The sequence below is a fragment of the Choloepus didactylus genome, chromosome 7 (genome assembly GCF_015220235.1).
Source record: "Choloepus didactylus isolate mChoDid1 chromosome 7, mChoDid1.pri, whole genome shotgun sequence".
Classification (NCBI taxonomy): domain Eukaryota; kingdom Metazoa; phylum Chordata; class Mammalia; order Pilosa; family Megalonychidae; genus Choloepus; species Choloepus didactylus.
The window spans coordinates 40,707,901-40,727,596 of NC_051313.1; the positions used below are offsets into that span (position 1 = coordinate 40,707,901).

Here is a 19,696-nt window from a genome sequence, read left to right on the forward strand (position 1 = left end):
TCAAATCTTATTTATGCCTGAAGTTAGAATGTTAAAGTCCTCCCTTCCTTTCTTTCAGAACAACCACACTTTCTTAGCAACGTGGGTTACTGATTTTGCCCAGAATTTCATAGTCACTTTTCTAAAATAAATTAATAATTTACTAAGAATTTTAAAATCAAGTGCAATCTTCTTACTTGATGTCCTTCCTTCCCCAAAGTTGGCACAGGTAAATCATAATTAGATGGAGTCCTCCCCAACTGAAGCATTCCAGGTTAGCAGCAGATCTTACTTAGTACCCTTTCACCATAAATGGGAAAATTGGCTTGCTCAAGGTCAGGGGAATTAGTAACAGTGCCAGGACTAAACTAAATTTCAAATGGGGCAATTATGTAAATTTATAAAGTTTTTCCTTTCTGAGAAATTAATAAAATTAATTTCTGCTTCAGTACTAAAATATTGTGGTATATACACAACCATATCATTTTTCACTGATGGATATATGAAAAACATTTTTATTTTCCCTTGGGAATGGGCCCTCACTTCCTCCCCACTCCCCTAACATATCTAGAGGTATAATCAATAGTAACCATTAACCTCTGTTTTAGAATAATAAACTAACAGATTATAATTCACCCAGTAAATGTTTGAAGGACATATCTAATAACTGTAAGACACAATACAAGATATTGGACAGGTTAGATAAAAATGTGTAACACAAACCATACCCTTTAAGAAACTATCTGAAATGTTACAATCCTCTCTATATTAAAATACCAAGATAACAAGGAGTAGCTACTTATTTCTTTCTAATACAATATTATTTTTAAAGGATTTAAGGTTTCAAGCTTATTTAGTTATAATTCCAAAACAGTACAAAAACTGAAAGCAAAACAGTGTACCTACCTTCATCATATGGCAATGGTAAATGTTTTATTACCTCTGGTGTCCACCAGTAAGTATAACTATAAAATTAAAAAAAATAAAAAATAAAAAATAAAAAACGATCAGACGAACAAAGGCAAACGTCGGCTTTCTACAATTCAGGGCGTAAAAGAGGTGGTATGGTCTATAGCAAGATACTATACCTCCTCCTTCAAAGTTAATTTTTTTTTTCTTTTAAACCATGTTTGCAAAGCTTTTGGCACACAGTAGGTCTTTGACACATTAATTCTGTTCCCCACCCCTTTCTTGTCTCAACTATGTCACAGATCTACAAAAATGCCATGAACGTATCTGAGAGTCGAGACACTCTGATGCTACTTACTTTAAGCCAAAAAAGATTTGGATATTTCAAGCCAAGCTTCATGGGTGCTGTCTACTCTTCCCCAGGGACTGTGACTGCAGTTACTTTGCCACCAGGTGAGTGGTGGGACAGTTACCCAAGACCTACAACCAGGATTCTCTGAGAGGTGGATTACTTTTCCTACTTAGCTATATTTGTTCGTGTCTGTGGATATAGTAAATTAAAACAATTAAGCAAAACCATTAAAGAATGAATTGGAGAGTCCTAAAAGACAATTTCTCTCAGAAAATAGCTTCTGCTAGTCTTTAACTGTAAATATTAAAAACTTGATTACTGAGGCCAGAGTAAGAGGAGGGAATTTCAACTGTCTGAATTTCTGCTCAAAGACTCGTCAGTTAAGAGGAGAAAATCTGAAAATATCTTGAGTTGCCTTCTCTCTGAACACGGAATTTAATTCTAAATCAAATTCTGATGAAATGGATATTCAGGGGGAAAGTATTATATGAAAATTTATGAGAGCTAGGAAGGGGAATGATGGAGATAGTACTTAAAAATTTAAAAACAAAACAGTTTCAGAAAGTTCAGAAAAAAGAGTCCATGGCCAAAAAATTGTAAAAAAGAGAATTTAATATAAGTGAAATGCTTTCTAAAAAAAAATGCTGACACATTCTTGAATAATCCCAATTATGAAGAAATGAGAGAGTATCTAAATGAAACAGGTGACATAAGGAATCCCCAATGAGCTTGGATTTAGAAAGGATCTATGCTAAAGATGGTGAGCAGAGTACATAACCAAGGATGATGAAAAAGGAACATGAAACTAATGAATTGTGAGGGAGAAAAATGTTTTAACAGAAGAGGCTCCAAAAGTTTTGCTTTATATCAAACTTATACTTTGGAGCAGTGCTTCTCAACATCTGATGCCATACACATCACTAGGGGATCTTGTTAAAAGGTAGATTCTGGATCAGGAGGTAAGGCCTGAGATTTTGCAGGACCAGCTCCCAGGTGATGCCAAAGAAGCTGGTCTGCAGAACACTTTTTGAACAGTGAGACTTTAGAACACAAAGGAACAGAAAAAAAAAGGTCTGCTGCTTGCAGTTATTCAACATTTATTAAGTACCTACTGTGTGTCAGAGATCACTCCAGGTGTTGGAGATGCTATGTTAAAATAATGTTAGAGAAACTAGCACTGCTCAATTCTACCAGCCATGATGAGCTTCATGCTGGAAAGAGAAAAATACAAGATAAGAGGGAATCACAGCTCAAGAGACAGAAGGAAGCAGTAAAGCAGTTCTAAAAGCATTCAAGTGTCTTTGTGTAGTTGAGATCAATACTCTTCTAAGGGATAATGAAGAATGTAACTGACACTGGAAATGGGCAAATGTAGCCTTGATGCTCCAAAGTAAGAGGGTGAGAGATTCCAAAAACTATACATCAGTGAGTGTGATGTCAGGTCTGGTGAAATAATAGAATCAAATACCAGGTAGAGATGTGTTGTGACTAACCCAACAAGATGACTGGTGAATTCCAGGAATCCACATATATTCACTAGAGCAAACCACACCACGCTAATCCCATTTTCTTTTCTGATAAGCACATCAGATGTCAGATCAGGGGAAGGAAATAGACATGTACTACTTTTTTAACGAGTGTGTGTGTGTGCCTGTGTGTGTGCCTACACTTAAGTTCTACTTTGTGATGACTAACCTAGGCAGAGGAGGAAAGTAGAGAAGATATCAGCTAGTACAAGACGAACTTCCTAAAGAATGTTGCTTACAATTAGCCTGCTTAGGAAAAAGAAGTAAACCTTCCAAAGAATGTGTTTTAACTTGGAATGCACTGTGTGGAGGAAAAGAATTAAGAGAGAATCTTGTATTTGCAATGTGAGACCAGGCCACAAAATTGTTTTTGTTTAAATATTACTAAACTGTACCTGAGCAAGATAAAGCAATTTAAGAATACTTTTTAAAAAGCACAGTTCCTCTGTGTGAGTCTCAGAAACAAAGAAGCCGAAGGGAAACATCTGTGTTGGGGACTGTGGCTGAGACGGATGGCGGATGAGAGCATCTGAGCTGACTGTGCCCAGGACAGGCCATCTACACCCTGTCCTGTGCCTCAGGGACAGGGGCACATCTCTCCAGAGGATGAACAGCTGCTCCAGGACAGAAGCCTATTCGGGACCAGCGTGAGAGAACAGGCTATTATAAGCTGATGCCACTTCCTCCTTTGCATACACTGTCTAGTAAATCCACTTTTTTCTTTTTCAGTGCCTAGTATTAAGAGAACTTAATTGCACTGAATCCCATGGGAAGGTTAGGAAGGATTAAAGAAGATGTCTGTAATATCCCTAGCCAACCTAGCCCTCTGAAACAACATTATCTGGAGTACAGCAAAGCAATCGGTATTTGTGAGTAAGAGAGAAATATGGGCAAAATGATAGGAAAATTAAGCAGATTTGTAGCTGTTTAAATTATCCCAACCAAAAAGCGCTAAATAACATTAAGGTAGGAGTTGTCTCGTGGGACACCACACACCTCTGCCATTTACCTTTTCATCAATGACTTGTAATCAGGAGCAAGAAGGCCAGCTAATTAAATCTGTTACCAAGCTAGAAGTGATAGGCAATAAAAAGGATACATATCTAAATACTTTGGAAGAAGGCAAGACAGAGATGATAAGTAAGAATAATTCACTGAATGACTGAATTAGATTCAAAATCAAAATTTAAATATCTCAACTGACTAAAATAACTGGCAAATCCAACAGGATGGAAATTCAATGTAGATAAACATGAAGGTCTGTGCTGAGGTTCGGCAGATCAAATTACATGAAAAAAATGCTGTAGACATAGCGAGGCAGGAGGACACATTAGAAAGACTTGGGCATTCTAATTGACAGGAAGCTCAGAAATTTAACACTGGGATGACTGCCGAAAATAGTTAATATGACCTTACACTTAATGATAAAAATAGGGTATCCAGGACAAGGGCAGTAATAGTCCCACAGAAGTTGGAACAAATCAGACCAGACCCTGACCATTCCTGAACCCAGTTCTGGACACCACAGTTTAAAAAGAACATGGACAGACCAGAACACATATAGAAGGAGCAATCCAAATGCTAAAGGGACTTGAAACTCTAGAATACGAGGAACAGCTGAAGAAACTAGGCTATTTAACTCAGAGAAGAAGAGGTTTTAAGAATGCATGAATTCCATCTTCAACTATTTAAAGGGGCATCAAACTGGATGAGGAAATAGTGTTCTTAAGGTCCCAGTGGGATGAACTAGTTAAGTTACAGAGAAACAGATCTCAGCACAACACAAGGAGGAACTGTGTAAGTGAACTGCTCCAAAACAGTGATTTCTGGGGTTTGTCCAGCAGTGGCCAGAAAACCTCTCCCTTGGGGAGACAATGGGGACTCTTGTATCAGGCAGCAAATAGGGCTGGGAAACCTCCCAACTCTAAGAGTCAAGGAAATAATTAATGCTTATTATCTAAAAACATCTTGGTGACATTATGAGCACTGATTCAATAAGAATCATCTTAATGGTGTATGACATATAAACCTAATTCAGACCAAAGCTTCAATTAGTGGTTTTGAGCAGATCAATGTATATGGAATATTAAGCAAGAGAAACAGACACCTCAAGAATACCTCATTTGGATGAACTGTAGGCAACGCTGGATTTATTTCTCCTTCCTTTAGTATTCAATATAAAGTATATTTCAGAGTAAATCATTGGTAAACACAGTAAAAAAATACAGGCGGCCACCAAGTATGAAAACACAGGTGAACACATGTTAAAGAGTTCATTGATATCTTAAATTATAATATGTGAAAAATAATACTACCTAAGTTTCCAGATTTTAGGCCATCCTGTGTGGTTTTTAATAAATGTTACATTTAGGGAATGTAGTCTTCTTAAAGAATAATAATAACAATACTGACAGCTATTGGACATACTGTGTACTAAAGATTTTTTATGTGCATTACCTCATTTGATTCTCAGAAAAACCTAAAAGTTAAATATTGTCACCATTCTCATTTTACTCTGTGGAAACTAAGAACAGTTAAGTGACTTGCCCAAGGTCACCCAGTTCTTAAGCTGTGGACAGTGTGGCTCGAGGGCCTGGCTGCTCCAGGACTCGGCTATTCTGTCTTAGATCCAGTGCTAAGCACTTTCCGTACATTTCCTCATTTAATCCTCACACCGACCTGGTGAGATGGTATAGTCATCTCCATTTTGCAGATGAGAAAGTGAAGCTTTGAGAGGTTAACAGATGCAAGGTCACATAACCCAGAGGTCCCAACTAAGCTCCAGCCGACCCTGAGGCCCTTGCTCTCTCCTTTCACTACCTCAGCCTAAACTGTTCATTTCTTTTGAAAATAATAATGATTTAAATGTCATCAGAACAACCTGTGCTGTTGAATGACTCTAGAAAGCCCAAATTCAGTGGCAGGGGTAATGGGAGTGGCTTACGGCCACTGGGTCATCACTGCTCTCATTTCTTGTCTTTGCCAGTGACACCGAGCATTGGTTGTACTTCCTGGGGGGAAAGAACACTGGAATCCAAAGAAAATGCTGCTTAGGAGCCACACTTGAAAAACCATAGATTGACCCTGAAACTTTAGAGTTCTGGATTCTCTCCACATTTGTACGAAGCACTCAAAAATGATGCTGATGATTGCTTCACTGGAACTATAACTTATGTTCAAAGATGAAGTTCTGAAATTTTATATCTTAGGGAAAATGAAAAACACCAGTTGCTAGACACAATTTCCCAAACATATTATAAGGACATTAATAATACTAAACTCCACACAGCAAACATGTGATAAGACTGCCTAGTTTAGCCTCTATGATTAAGTTTCAAAAAGAAAAGTATGTCATATTCAAAATACCATCAAATCTAAATTTGAATAACAGACAAGGAAGATAAATACCTCCTTCTTATTGGTAAAAGTCTCATGGTATTTTTGTGATGCAAATAGAAATCTGTTGGGAGTTCCCAGAGATGTGGTTTTCCTTCAGTGGGATGGAAAACACCCAGGAAGAGATTAATGGAATCTTGTCTATCAGCATCTAAAAAGCAAAAATAGGCATTTCAGAAAACACAGGAGGATAATTACGCAACTTTTCAGAACTCACCTCTGAAAATAAAAGTAGTATTTATACTCAAAAGTTACGTGTTACAAACCAACTTAGCCCTAGGACCAAGAACACGCCAGGCATGGAGTCAGACATGCGTTTAACAGGACTTACTTATAGGAGATACAGTTCCACAGCAGCGGCAGGCTGGGAAAGATGGAAGGTAGCACCCCACAAAAAGCCAGGGGATGGTTTATACGGGTTAGGACAAGGAGGGTGTGAGAACAGTTTGGGCAGGGTCTTGTGACACAAGGGTGTGGAGACATCAACAGTGATCAGGGGAAGAGAGTTTCAATGCTTTGTTAACAATACATTTTTTCCTCCCCTGAGAAGTTCTGATGACTTTTAAGGTCTGTCTAGGTCAAGTAGATGACTACATGAAATCACTATGGAGGAGAGAGGGCCTGGGTCCTGGGTCCCCACATCATGCACAAAACATATCCCGTAAAACACCCACCAAGATTTTGCTCAGAATTTAAAACTTGCTTTAAAATGTCTGTTCTTCTTTTGCTCCATACCTCTCATAACAAAGAGGACACGGACCACAAACTGCTTCTTGAATTTTACTGAGACTTTAAAGTCTTTACGAACTCTCAGAATACCTTGGACATTGGTCTTATTTTTTAAGTGAAAACATATTCTCACCATGTGCTAGTTTACCTGAACCAAAGATATCTTCACTTTATTACAAAGCTAAACAAAGACTTCACAGACAACTAAAGATCCTGATTCCTACCCCAGTTCTGATGCACTACCTTGAACAGATCAGTCTGCAGAGCTTGCAAGTTTAGTCCTTGAAAAGAGAATTTTCCATTTTTTTTAAAAGAAACAATGACTTCAACATTCTCTGGCTCCCTTGGCTGTGAGCCTAGCCCATTCTCTTTTGTGTTTGATAATGAAAGTGGAGGGAGCACAGACAGAACAGCTTCCTCCTAACTATTCAACCACTCCCAAATCACCTTTTCTAATACACTAAGAACTAATAACACTGATTACATGTATTTTATTCCCTCTTCCTTTTCCTAACTATATTTTGGTAAAAAATTCTAATAAGCACTGAAGCAGACTCAGGGACCACTCTTGTCCTCCACTCCCGCCTCCCTAGCATCCTTCCTTTCTTTCCCCTTGTTTCCTTCTCTCCATTCTCATCTCAGAGACCTACATATTCAAGTATTCAATAACCTCTTTCTGAAAATGAGTATAGGACTAAAAAGCACAGTAGAAATAACTGCTTTTGGAAAAAGATAACATAAAATCGATTTTCTTCCAAAAGCTATAGTGAACACAGATAGATCTGAAATTTGCAACATTGTTCTCACTGGTTTGTTTGGTCATTTCAGCCAGAACAAATAAGTATGGTACATCAAACATGTATTCCAGTTATTAGTATTTTGACAGGAAGTACTTATCTTTCAGGCTAAAAGTAGTAAATAAAAGGGATGTGTTTATATGTTGAATATATCTAGGGCCTTTTTTGCCCCTTGTTGAGAGAAAATATCAAATAGTAAATGATACAGATATTACTATCCCAATTTACACCCCTTTGCACAATACAAAAGTAAAAATACTCCTCTTCCAGTAATTACATTCTTTATGCTTCTTGAATAGCTTTAATGCTGCATAATAGTTTATGTAGTGCCTCAAAATATCCCAATACCATTTAGAGAAGGTTTCCATTTCTCAGTCATGTTCTTAAGGAGTTCTTTGATCCTTTAAAGCTACTGGTAGTCTTCTTCAATTTTTAGCAAGAATGGTCAAATGTAAGATGTAAGAAACAAAACCAAATAAAGGATATTCCTTTCATGGATCATAATAAATGCTTCTTGAATGTACTGCTGTTGTTATAACTTAAAATATGTATCTAAGGCATTTATGGTCACTTCCTAAGCTTGGGCTGTAAGGCCAGCCCCGAAGAGCCTGAGGATCTTCTCCTGGTTACTTTTGACTACAAATAAGACAGCCAACCCCCAGGAGGATGGTACTACTTTGGATAAGAACAAAGAGCTTAAAACAAGTAAGTCATCTGTAGTTGTGGATAACAAGGCCAAAATGACTGCTTACTTTTATGCTCAATCATACTTTAAACGTAAAAACAATATGCACCATACAAACTCTACTCATTTAAATACTAACCAGTTCTATTATTTACTATATTTAAACAGTATCACTATATTAAAATAGATCAGGCTTGAATAGAATAATTCTTTTAAATTAGCCAATAAATTACTTTCGGAACTAGAATATTTCTTGCCGTAATATTAAGTTTGTGATCCAGTGGCCTCTGAAATCGGTAATGGAAGGGGAAATTATTCGATAAACAGTACTGTTTAATATTGAGAGGGAGGGGAGAATGAAGTTAGATCCCTATCTTACACCATGCACTAAAATAAGTACCCATTAAATGTAAAAGAAACACCACCACCCTCACTCCTCCCCAGAAAAAAGAACTGGAAGAAATTTTAATTTAGGATCTATCTTATTATCTGATCTCAGGGTGGGGAAGGTATTGCTGAAAACAAAAGAAAAGGAAGAATCCATGATAAATAAGATTAACATGTTTTTCACAAAATGTTGAAAATGCTGTAGGTCAAATATACTAGAAGTTCTATTAAAAGGCAAAGACAGAGGGGAAAAAACCTGTCATCTGTTATAGGCTAAAGGTCAATATTCTGAAAACATATTAAAACAAAATAAAATCAGTAAGACAGACAAAGGTCAATACCCTAACAGAAAAATGGAAACATGCAATTTTCAAAAGAAATAGAAATAAGCAATGAATATAAAAAGTTCAATTTTACAAGGTATCAAACAAATGCAAATTAAAATAATATACCATTTTCTACTCTTAAGCTGGCAAATACCTTTCAAAATGGGCATTCTCATACTCTTTTGAGGGGAGCATTAACTGCTATATTCTTTTTTTTTGAGATTCTTCACATACCATACAATTATCCAAAGATCCAAATTGTACAATCAATTGCCCACGGTACCATCATATAGCTGTGCATCCATCACAATTAATTTTTTTTTCAATTTTTAGAACATTTTCATTACTCCAGAAAAGAAATAAAGACAAAAAAATGAAACTCAAATCCTCACATACCCCTAAACACTCGCCCTCCATTATTGATTCAGTATTGGCATAGTACATTTGTTAATGTTGATGAAATGTTAAAATACTAACTATAGTATATAGTTTGCAATAGGTATATATTTTTTTCCTATATGCCCCTCTACTATTAACTTCTAGTTATAGTGTCATACATTTGTTCTAGTTTGTGAGAGAGAGTTCTAATATTTGTACAGATGGTCATGGACATTGTCCACCACAGGATTCAATGTTTTATACATTCCCATCATTTAAACTCCAACTTTCCTTCTGAGCTTACCCTTTCCACCACCTCCATATACCATTCAGCACCGTTAGTTATTTTCACAGCGTGCTAAACATCACTTCTGTCCATTTCCAAACGTTTAAGTTCACTCCAGTTGAACATTCTGCTCATAATAAGCAACCACTCCCCATTCTTTAGCCTCGTTCTATATCCTGGTAACTTATATTTCATGTCTATGAGTTTACATATTATAATTAGTTCCTATCCATGAGACCCTGAAATATTTGTCCTTATGTGTCTGTCTTATTTTACTCAATATAGTGCCCTCAAGGTTTCTCCATCAACCAATTTTCTTTAAGATGGTTTTGTTCACACACTATACATTCTGTCCCAAGTAAACAATCAGTGGTTCCCTGTATAATCATGTATTTATGTATTCAGTACCATCGTCACTATCTATATAAGGGCATCTCCATTTCTTCCACAAAGGAGGAAGAGTCAAAGAAGGTAGAGAGACAAAATAAAAAGAAAAAAAAAAAAGAGAGAAAAAAAACAAAAACAAAACATGACAGCTAGGAAGCAACAAAAGGAAAGAAAGCATTACACTAAAGTAGAATAAAGAGTCAGATAACATCACCAGTGTCAAAAGTCACATACCCTTGCCCTATGTTCCCCTCTCCCCATATGCATTTAGCTTTGGTACACTGCCCCTGTGGTATTAAAGGAAACATAATACAATATTTCTGTTAACCATAATCTCCAATTTGCATTTATTGCACCCCTTCCCCAAATCCCACCCTATTTTTAACACCTTGCAATGTTGACGTTCATTTGTTCTACCTCATGCAAAAACACATTTGTACCTTTTATCACAATCATTGAGCACCCTAGGTTTCACTGAGTTATACAGTCCTAGTCTTTATCTTTCTTCTTTCCTTCTGGTGTCCCACATGCTCCTAACCTTCCTCTTTCAACCATACTCATAGTCATCTTTATTCAGTGTACATTGCTGTGCTACTATCTCCCAAAACTGTGTTCCGAACCTCTCACTCCTGTCTTTTCCTTTCTGTCTGTAGTGCTCCCTTTTAGTGTTTCCTATACAGCAAGTATCTTGTTCACAAACTCTGTCATTGTCTGTTTGTCAGAGAATATTTTAAACTCTCCCTCATATTTGAAGACAGTTTTGCTTGATCCTTGGATGGCGGTTTTTCTCTTTCAGTATCTTAAATATATCACCCTACTTCCTTCTTGCCTTCATGGTTTCTATTGAGAAATCCACACATAGTCTTATCGAGCTTCCTTTGTATGCAGTGGATCACTTGTCTCTTGCTGCTTTCAGGATTCTCTTTGTCTTTGACGTTTGTTAATCTGATTATTAAGTGTCTTGGTGTAGGCCTATTCAGATCTATTCTGTTTGGGGTACACTGCACTTCTTGGATCAATAATTTTATGTCTTTTGTAAGAGATGGGAAATTTTCATTGAATATTTCTTCTATGATTGCTTCTGCCTCTTTTCCCTTCTCTTCTCCTTCTGGGTTACCTGTAACATGTACATTCCTGCATTTCATGTTATCATTCAATTCCCGGAGACATTGCTCATATTTTTCCATTCTTTTCTCTATCTGTTCTTTTGTGTGTAGGCTTTCAGATGCCTTGTTCTCTAGTTCCTGAGTGTTTTCTTCTGCCTCTTGAGATCTGCTGCTGTATGTCTTCATTGTATCTTTCATCTATTGTGTTGTGCCCTTCATCTCCATAGATTCTGCCAGTTGTTTTTTTGAACTTTCAATTTCTACCTTATGTATGCCCAGTGTTTTCATTATAAGCTTCATCTCTTTTGCTATATATTCCCTAAACTTTTTTAATTGATCTAGTATTATTTGTTTCAATTCCTGTATCTCAGTTGAAGTGTAAGTTTGTTCCTTTGACTGGGCCATAACTTTGTTTTTCTTAATATGGGCTGTAGTCTTCTGTTGTCTAGGCGCTGGTTTCCCTGGTTACCCCAATCAGGTTTTCCCAGACCTCAAAGGGCTCAGGTCTCAGGAGGAGGCAATAGTATCCAGTTTCCCTGAGGGTGAGTCTTAGGAGATTGATACACCCTGTGAGGCCTCAGGTCACTGCTTTTCTGCCCAGAGTTGGCACCTGTCAGCCTGTAGTTCCAGACTGGCATAAGGAGGTATGGCCCGTGGTTGTTTTCCCCCAGGCTCTGGGGTCTGGTTCTGAATGGAAGGCAAGTAGTAGAGCTTGGCACCACCTTCTTCCTCTTAGGGAAGATGCACACCCTAGGGAGAGGTCATTAGCATTTGGATAGTCTCTCTGCCTGTGCTATCTCCACCCTTGTCTGGGTCAGAGTGCTGGGAACTGAAAATGGCTGGGACTTTCTTCATTGAGCCAAAAAAGGGACAGAAAGCCCCCTTTGGGGCCAGTCTGCAGCCCCTCTAAGTTTCACTCAGCCCAAGATAACATTGGGTTCTCTGGGCTTCCCCTCCCTCCCAGAGAGGTCCTCCAGTCTCCAAGGTCACCAAAAGCCTCTGTCTGCTTGTTGGGGATTCGTAGCTTGTATTGAGCAGTCCACGTTTGTTAATTGAAACCCCAGTTGGAGCTCAGCTGAGCTATATTCACTTGCTGGGTGAGTGCTGCTCTCTAGCACAACGAGGCTTTGCAGTTCACGCTGTGGGGGGGGGGGGGGGCTCCTGGCTTGGGTCTGCAGTTTTTACTTACAGATTTTATGCTCCATTCTCAGGTATTCCTCCCAATTCAGGTTGGTGCATGATGAGTGGATGGTCCAGTTTGTTCCCCACCCCACCCCCCGTTATTCCAGAGTATTTACTAGTTGTTCTTGTTTGTTTATTTGTTGTTCCAGCGGGACTAACTAGCTTCCACTCCTCTCTATGCCACCATCTTCAGATTTTTTTCTGCTGTATTCTTTTTGAAAAGCATTTTGACAATAACTTTTTTAATAAAAACCTGAAAAATATTTATGCCCTCTGACCTAATAAATATGCATTAGGAATTTCTCTTATGAAAGAAATACATGCAAAAGAAAAAACAAGAGTAAATGTTCAAGGATGTTCATTTAGAAGGAATCTAAATACATAATAGTAACAAATTGGTTAACTAAGTTATGATGATACTAAAGTATAGACTACCAGGAGGCTACTAAAAATCATACTGTAGCAGAATATTTAAGGTGATAAAAATTATTACATTATCTAAAAGGGCAAAAGCAGATTACAAATGACATATATCATTAAAAAAAGGATATGTCCTCCTAAATATTAACAAGGGGACATCTCTATTAGGTAGAGATTTTATGACTTATGTTTTTAGCTTTAATGTATTTTCTATAATGAACACATTTCACTCTCATAATTGAAAAAAAAAAAATCCATTCATTCTAAAACCTACCATGTCTCAGCCAACAGGGAGATTGAGTGAAATATTGTAGAGGTGAACTTCATGAAGGTGGCAGTGGTTAACTGTGATGTAAGTTGCTGCAAGATTGCATAAGATGAAGACAGGAATGTGGCCATTGGATTTGGCAATGCGGAGATTGTTGGTGACCTTGACAAGCATAGTTTTAGTTAAAATGGAGTAGATCCACAGTGGTGCAGGTGGAGATAAGAGGATATGAAAGAAAGGAAACAGGAAGTAGAAAAATAGGACTAAAACTGGAGGGGGATCTGGGATTAAGGACAGATGGAAAGGTTTGATGGAAAACACTAGCTTTTATGCTAATGGCAATGATGTAGTAGAAAGGGAAGCAATGGAGATGTAGAACAATGAGTACATAATTACAGGGGAAAGTAAGAAGTGATGAGATCCAGAGCACAGTGGAGGGGTTGGCCTAGGATGGATCAGGGGCACTTTGGCCATTGTAATAGAAGGTAGAAAGTATGGGTGCAGCTAAGGATGGGCTGTGAATCTGGTGGAGAGAAGAGGGAGCTCCCTTCCAATGACTTTTATTTTCTCAGTGAAATATGAAGCAAGATCATCAGCTGAGACGGGGTGTCAGAGGTTTACGGAGAAAATTTAAGGTATGAAATAGTCATTTTGGAGAGTGGGAGAATGAACATACCAGGGAAATGTAGGACTGTCATATGTTTTTTTTTTTTTTTTTAATCATTTTATTGCGATATATTCACATACCACGCAGTCATACAAAACAAACTGTACTTTCGATTGTTTACAGTACCATTACATAGTTGTACATTCATCACCTAAATCAATCCCTGACACCTTCATTAGCACATACACAAAAATAACAAGAATAATAATTAGAGTGAAAAAGAGCAATTGAAGTAAAAAAGAACACTGGGTACCTTTGTCTGTTTGTTTCCTTCCCCTACTTTTCTACTCATCCATCCATAAACTAGACAAAGTGGAGTGTGGTCCTATGGCTTTCCCAATCCCATTGTCACCCCTCATAAGCTACATTTTTATACAACTGTCTTCGAGATTCATGGGTTCTGGGTTGTAGTTTGATAGTTTCAGGTATCCACCACCAGCTACCCCAATTCTTTAGAACCTAAAAAGGGTTGTCTAAAGTGTGCGTAAGAGTGCCCACCAGAGTGATCTCTCAGCTCCTTTTGGAATCTCTCTGCCACTGAAGCTTATTTCATTTCCTTTCACATCCCCCTTTTGGTCAAGAAGATGTTCTCCATCCCACGATGCCGGGTCTACATTCCTCCCCGGGAGTCATATTCCACGTTGCCAGGGAGATTCACTCCCCTGGGTGTCTGATCCCATGTAGGGGGGAGGGCAGTGTTTTCACCTTTCAAGTTGGCTTAGCCAGAGAGAGAGGGCCACATCTGAGCAACAAAGAGGCATTCAGGAGGAGACTCTTAGGCACAAATATAGGGAGGCCTAGCCTCTCCTTTGTAGCAACCGTCTTCCCAAGGGTAAAACTTATGGTAGAGGGCTCAACCCATCAAACCACCAGTCCCCTATGTCTGTGGTCATGTTAGCAACCATGGAGGTGGGGTAGGTGAATACCCCTGCATTCTCCACAGGCTCCTCAAGGGGGCACTAAATCTTTTTTTTTTTCCTTGTTTTTCTTTTTTTTTTTTTTTTTTTAACTTCCCCTTCTTTTTTAAATCAACTGTATGAAAAAAAAAGTAAAAAAGAAAACAAACATACAATAAAAGAACATTTCAAAGAGACCATAACAAGGGAGTAAGAAAAAGACAACTAACCTAAGATAACTGCTTAACTTCCAACATGTTCCTACTTTACCCCAAGAAAGTTACATAATATAGCAACATTTCTGTGAACTTGTTCCTACTATATCCATCAGAAATTAACAGACCATAGTCATTTCTGGGCATCCCCAGAACGTTAAATAGCTTATCTGTTCTTCTTGGATTATTGTTCCCCCTTCCTTAATCGCTCTCTACTGCTAGTTCCCCTACATTCTACATTATAAACCATTTGTTTTACATTTTTCAAAGTTCACATTAGTGGTAGCATATAATATTTCTCTTTTTGTGCCTGGCTTATTTCGCTCAGCATTATGTCTTCAAGGTTCATCCATGTTGTCATATGTTTCACCAGATCGTTCCTTCTTACTGCCGCGTAGTATTCCATCGTGTGTATATACCACATTTTATTTATCCACTCATCTGTTGAAGGACATTTGGGTTGTTTCCATCTCTTGGCAATTGTGAATAATGCTGCTATGAACATTGGCGTGCAGATATCTGTTCGTGTCACTGCTTTCCGATCTTCTGGGTATATACCGAGAAGTGCAGTCTCTGTATCGAAGGGTAACTCCATATCTAGTTTCCTAAGGAACTGCCAGACTGACTTCCAGAGTGGCTGAACCATTATACAGTCCCACCAACAATGAATAAGAGTTCCAATTTCTCCACATCCCCTCCAGCATTTGTAGTTTCCTGTTTGTTTAATGGCAGCCATTCTAACCGGTGTTAGATGGTATCTCATTGTGGTCTTAATTTGCATCTCTCTAATAGCTAGTGAGGCTGAACATTTTTTCATGTGTTTCTTGGCCATTTGCATTTCCTCTTCAGAGAACTGTCTTTTCATATCTTTTGCCCATTTTATAATTGGGCTGTCTGTACTATTGTCATTGAGTTGTAGGATTTCTTTGTATATGCAAGATATCAGTCTTTTGTCAGATACATGGTTTCCAAAAATTTTTTCCCATTGAGTTGGCTGCCTCTTTACCTTTTTGAGAAATTCCTTTGAGGTGCAGAAACTTCTAAGCTTGAGGAGTTCCCATTTATGTATTTTCTCTTTTGTTGCTTCTGCTTTGGGTGTAAAGTCTAGGAAGTGGCCGCCTAATACAAGGTCTTGAAGATGTTTTCCTACATTATCTTCTAGGAGTTTAATGGTACTTTCTTTTATATTGAGATCTTTGGTCCATTTTGAGTTAATTTTTGTGCAGGGGGTGAGGTAGGGGTCCTCTTTCATTCTTTTGGATATGGATATCCAACTCTCCCAGCCCCATTTGTTGAAAAGACCATTATGGCTCAGTTCAGTGACTTTGGGGGCCTTATCAAAGATCAGTCAGCCATAGCTCTGAGGGTCTATCTCTGAATTCTCAATTCGATTCCATTGATCTATATGTCTATCTTTGTGCCAGTATCATGCTGTTTTGGCAACTGTGGCTTTATAATAAGCTTCAAAGTCAGGGAGTGTAAGTCCTCCCACTTCGTTTTTCTTTTTTAGAGTGTCTTTAGCAATTCGAGGCATCTTCCCTTTCCAAATAAATTTGATAACTAGCTTTTCCAAGTCTGCAAAGTAGGTTGTTGGAATTTTGATTGGGATTGCATTGAATCTGTAGATGAGTTTGGGTAGAATTGACATCTTAATGACATTTAGCCTTCCTATCCATGAACATGGAATATTTTTCCATCTTTTAAGGTCCCCTTCTATTTCTTTTAGTAGAGTTACGTAGTTTTCTTTGTATAGGTCTTTTACATCTTTGGTTAAGTTTATTCCTAGGTACTTGATTTTTTTAGTTGCTATTGAAAATGGTATCTTTTTCTTGAGTGTCTCTTCAGTTTGTTCATTTCTAGCATATAGAAACATTACTGACTTATGTGCATTAATCTTGTATCCTGCTGCTTTCCTGAATTTGTTTATTAGCTCTAGTAGGTGTATCGTTGATTTCTCAGGGTTTTCTAGATATAAGATCATATCATCTGCAAACAATGACAGTTTTACTTCTTCTTTTCCAATTTGGAAGCCTTTTATTTCTTTATCTTGCCGGATTGCCCTGGCTAGTACTTCCAGCACAATGTTGAATAACAGTGGTGACAGCGGGCATCCTTGTCTCATTCCTGATCTTAGAGGGAAGGCTTTCAGTCTCTCACCATTGAGTACTATGCTGGCTGTGGGTTTTTCATATATGCTCTTTATCATGTTGAGGAAGTTTCCTTCAATTCCTACCTTTTGAAGTGTTTTTATCAAAAAGGGATGTTGGATTTTGTCAAATGCTTTTTCAGCATCTATTGAGATGATCAATTGATTTTTCCCTTTCGAGTTTTTAATGTGTTGTAATACATTGATTGTTTTTCTTATGTTGAACCATCCTTGCATGCCTGGAATGAACCCCACTTGGTCATGGTGTATGATTTTTTTAATGTGTCTTTGGATTCGATTTGCAAGTATTTTGTTGAGGATTTTTGCATCTATATTCATTAGGGAGATTGGCCGGTAGTTTTCCTTTTTTGTAGCATCTTTGCCTGGTTTTGGTATTAGATTGATGTTAGCTTCATAAAATGAGTTAGGTAGTGTTCCATTTTTTTCAATGTTTTGAAAGAGTTTGAGTAAGATTGGTGTCAGTTCTTTCTGGAAAGTTTGGTAGAATTCCCCTGTGAAGCCATCTGGCCCTGGGCATTTATTTGTGGGAAGATTTTTGATGACTGATTGGATGTCTTTGCTTGTGATGGGTTGGTTAAGGTCTTCTATTTCTTCTCTGGTCAGTCTAGGTTGTTCATATGTTTCCAGGAAATTGTCCATTTCTTCTACATTATCCAGTTTGTTGCCATATAGTTGTTCATAATATCCTCTTATAATTTTTTTAATTTCTTCAGGATCTGCAGTTATGTCACCTTTTTCATTCATTATTTTGTTTATATGGGTCTTCTCTCTTTTTGATTTTGTCAGTCTAGCTAGGGGCTTGTCAATCTTGTTGATCTTCTCAAAGAACCAACTTTTGGTGATATTTATCCTCTTTATAGTTTTTTTGTTCTCTATGTCATTTATTTCTGCTTTAATCCTTGTTATTTCTTTTTTGCACTTGGTTTAGGATTGGTTTGCTGTTCACTTTCTAGCTTCTTCAGTTGATCCATTAGTTCTTTGATTTTGGCTCTTTCTTCCTTTTTAATATATGCGTTTAGTGCTATAAATTTCCCCCTTAGCACTGCTTTTGCTGCATCCCATAGGTTTTGGTATGTTGTGTTCTCATTTTCATTCGTCTCTATATATTTAGCAATTTCTCTTGCTATTTCTTCTTTAACCCACTGATTGTTTAGGAGTGTGTTGTTTAACCTCCAGGTATTTGTGAATTTTCTAAGTCTCTGATGGTTATTGACTTCTAATTGTATTCCATTGTGGTCAGAGAATGTGCTTTGAATAATTTCAATCTTTTTAAATTTATTGAGGCTTGTTTTATGTCCCAGCATATGATCTATTCTGGAGAAAGTTCCATGAGCACTAGAAAAGTATGTGTATCCTGGTGATTTGGGATGTAATGTCCTGTATATGTCTGTTAAATCTAATTCATTTATCAGATTGTTTAGGTTTTCAATTTCCTTACTGGTCTTCTGTCTGGTTGATCTATCTACAGGAGAGAGTGATGTGTTGAAGTCTCCCACAATTATTGTGGAAACATCAATTGCTTCCTTTAGTTTTGCCAGTGTTTCTCTCATGTATTTTGTGGCACCTTGATTGGGTGCATAGACATTTATGATTGTTATTTCTTCTTGCTGAATTGCCCCTTTTATTAGTATGTAGTGGCCTTCTTTGTCTCTCAAAACATCCTTGCATTTGAAGTCTATTTTATCTGAGATTAATATTGCTACACCTGCTTTCTTTTGGCTGTGGCTTGCATGAAATATTTTTTCCATCCTTTCACTTTCAGTTTCTTTGTGTCCCTGTGTCTAAGATGAGTCTCTTGTATGCAACATATTGATGGTTCATGTTTTTTGATCCATTCTGCGAATCTATATCTTTTTATTGGGGAGTTTAATCCATTTACATTCAACGTTAAAACCGTGAAGGCATTTCTTGAATCGGCCATCTTATCCTTTGGTTTATGTTTGCCATATTTTTCCCTCTCTCTATTAATATCCTTTATTGTATCCATACCGAATCTCTTTCGTACTGAACCTTTCTCCAAGTCTCTCTGTCCTGTCTTTGTTTCTCTGTCTGTAGGGCTCCCTTTAGTATCTCCAGTAGGGCAGGTCTCTTGTTAGCATATTCTCTCAGCATTTGTTTGCCTGTGAAAAATTTAAGCTCTCCCTCAAATTTGAAGGAGAGCTTTGCTGGATAAAGTATTCTTGGCTGGAAATTTTTCTCACTCAGAATTTTAAATATATCATGCCACTGCCTCTCGCCTCCATGGTGGCTGCTGAGTAGTCACTACTTAGTCTTATGCTGTTTCCTTTGTATGTGGTGAATTGCTTTTCTCTTGCTGCTTTCAGAACTTGCTCCTTCTCTTCTGTGTTTGACAGTGTGATCAGTATATGTCTCGGAGTGGGTTTATTTGGATTTATTCTATTTGGAGTTCGCTGAGCATTTATGATTTGTGTATTTATGTTATTTAGAAGATTTGGGAAGTTTTCCCCAACACTTTCTTTGAATACTCTTCCTAGACCGTTACCCTTTTCTTCCCCTTCTGGGACACCAATGAGTCTTATATTTGGACGTTTCATATTATCTATCATATCCCTGAGGTCCATTTCGATTTTTTCAATTTTTTCCCCATTCTTTCTTTTATGCTTTCATTTTCCACTCT

The 19,696-nt window shown here is 37.6% G+C and overlaps 1 protein-coding gene across 2 annotated transcripts in view; it reads right to left on the bottom strand.

The window, feature by feature from the left end:
• FIG4 (FIG4 phosphoinositide 5-phosphatase) overlaps positions 1-19,696 on the bottom strand; it is a 188,344-nt gene that overhangs the window by 70,103 nt on the left and 98,545 nt on the right. For both annotated transcript variants that reach the window (XM_037842270.1, XM_037842269.1), the window contains 2 exons: positions 6,175-6,313; positions 886-944 (listed from right to left, as the gene is read on the bottom strand). In XM_037842270.1, coding sequence (XP_037698198.1) covers positions 886-944; positions 6,175-6,313 — 198 coding nt within the window. The remainder of the gene's footprint in view (positions 1-885; positions 945-6,174; positions 6,314-19,696) is intronic.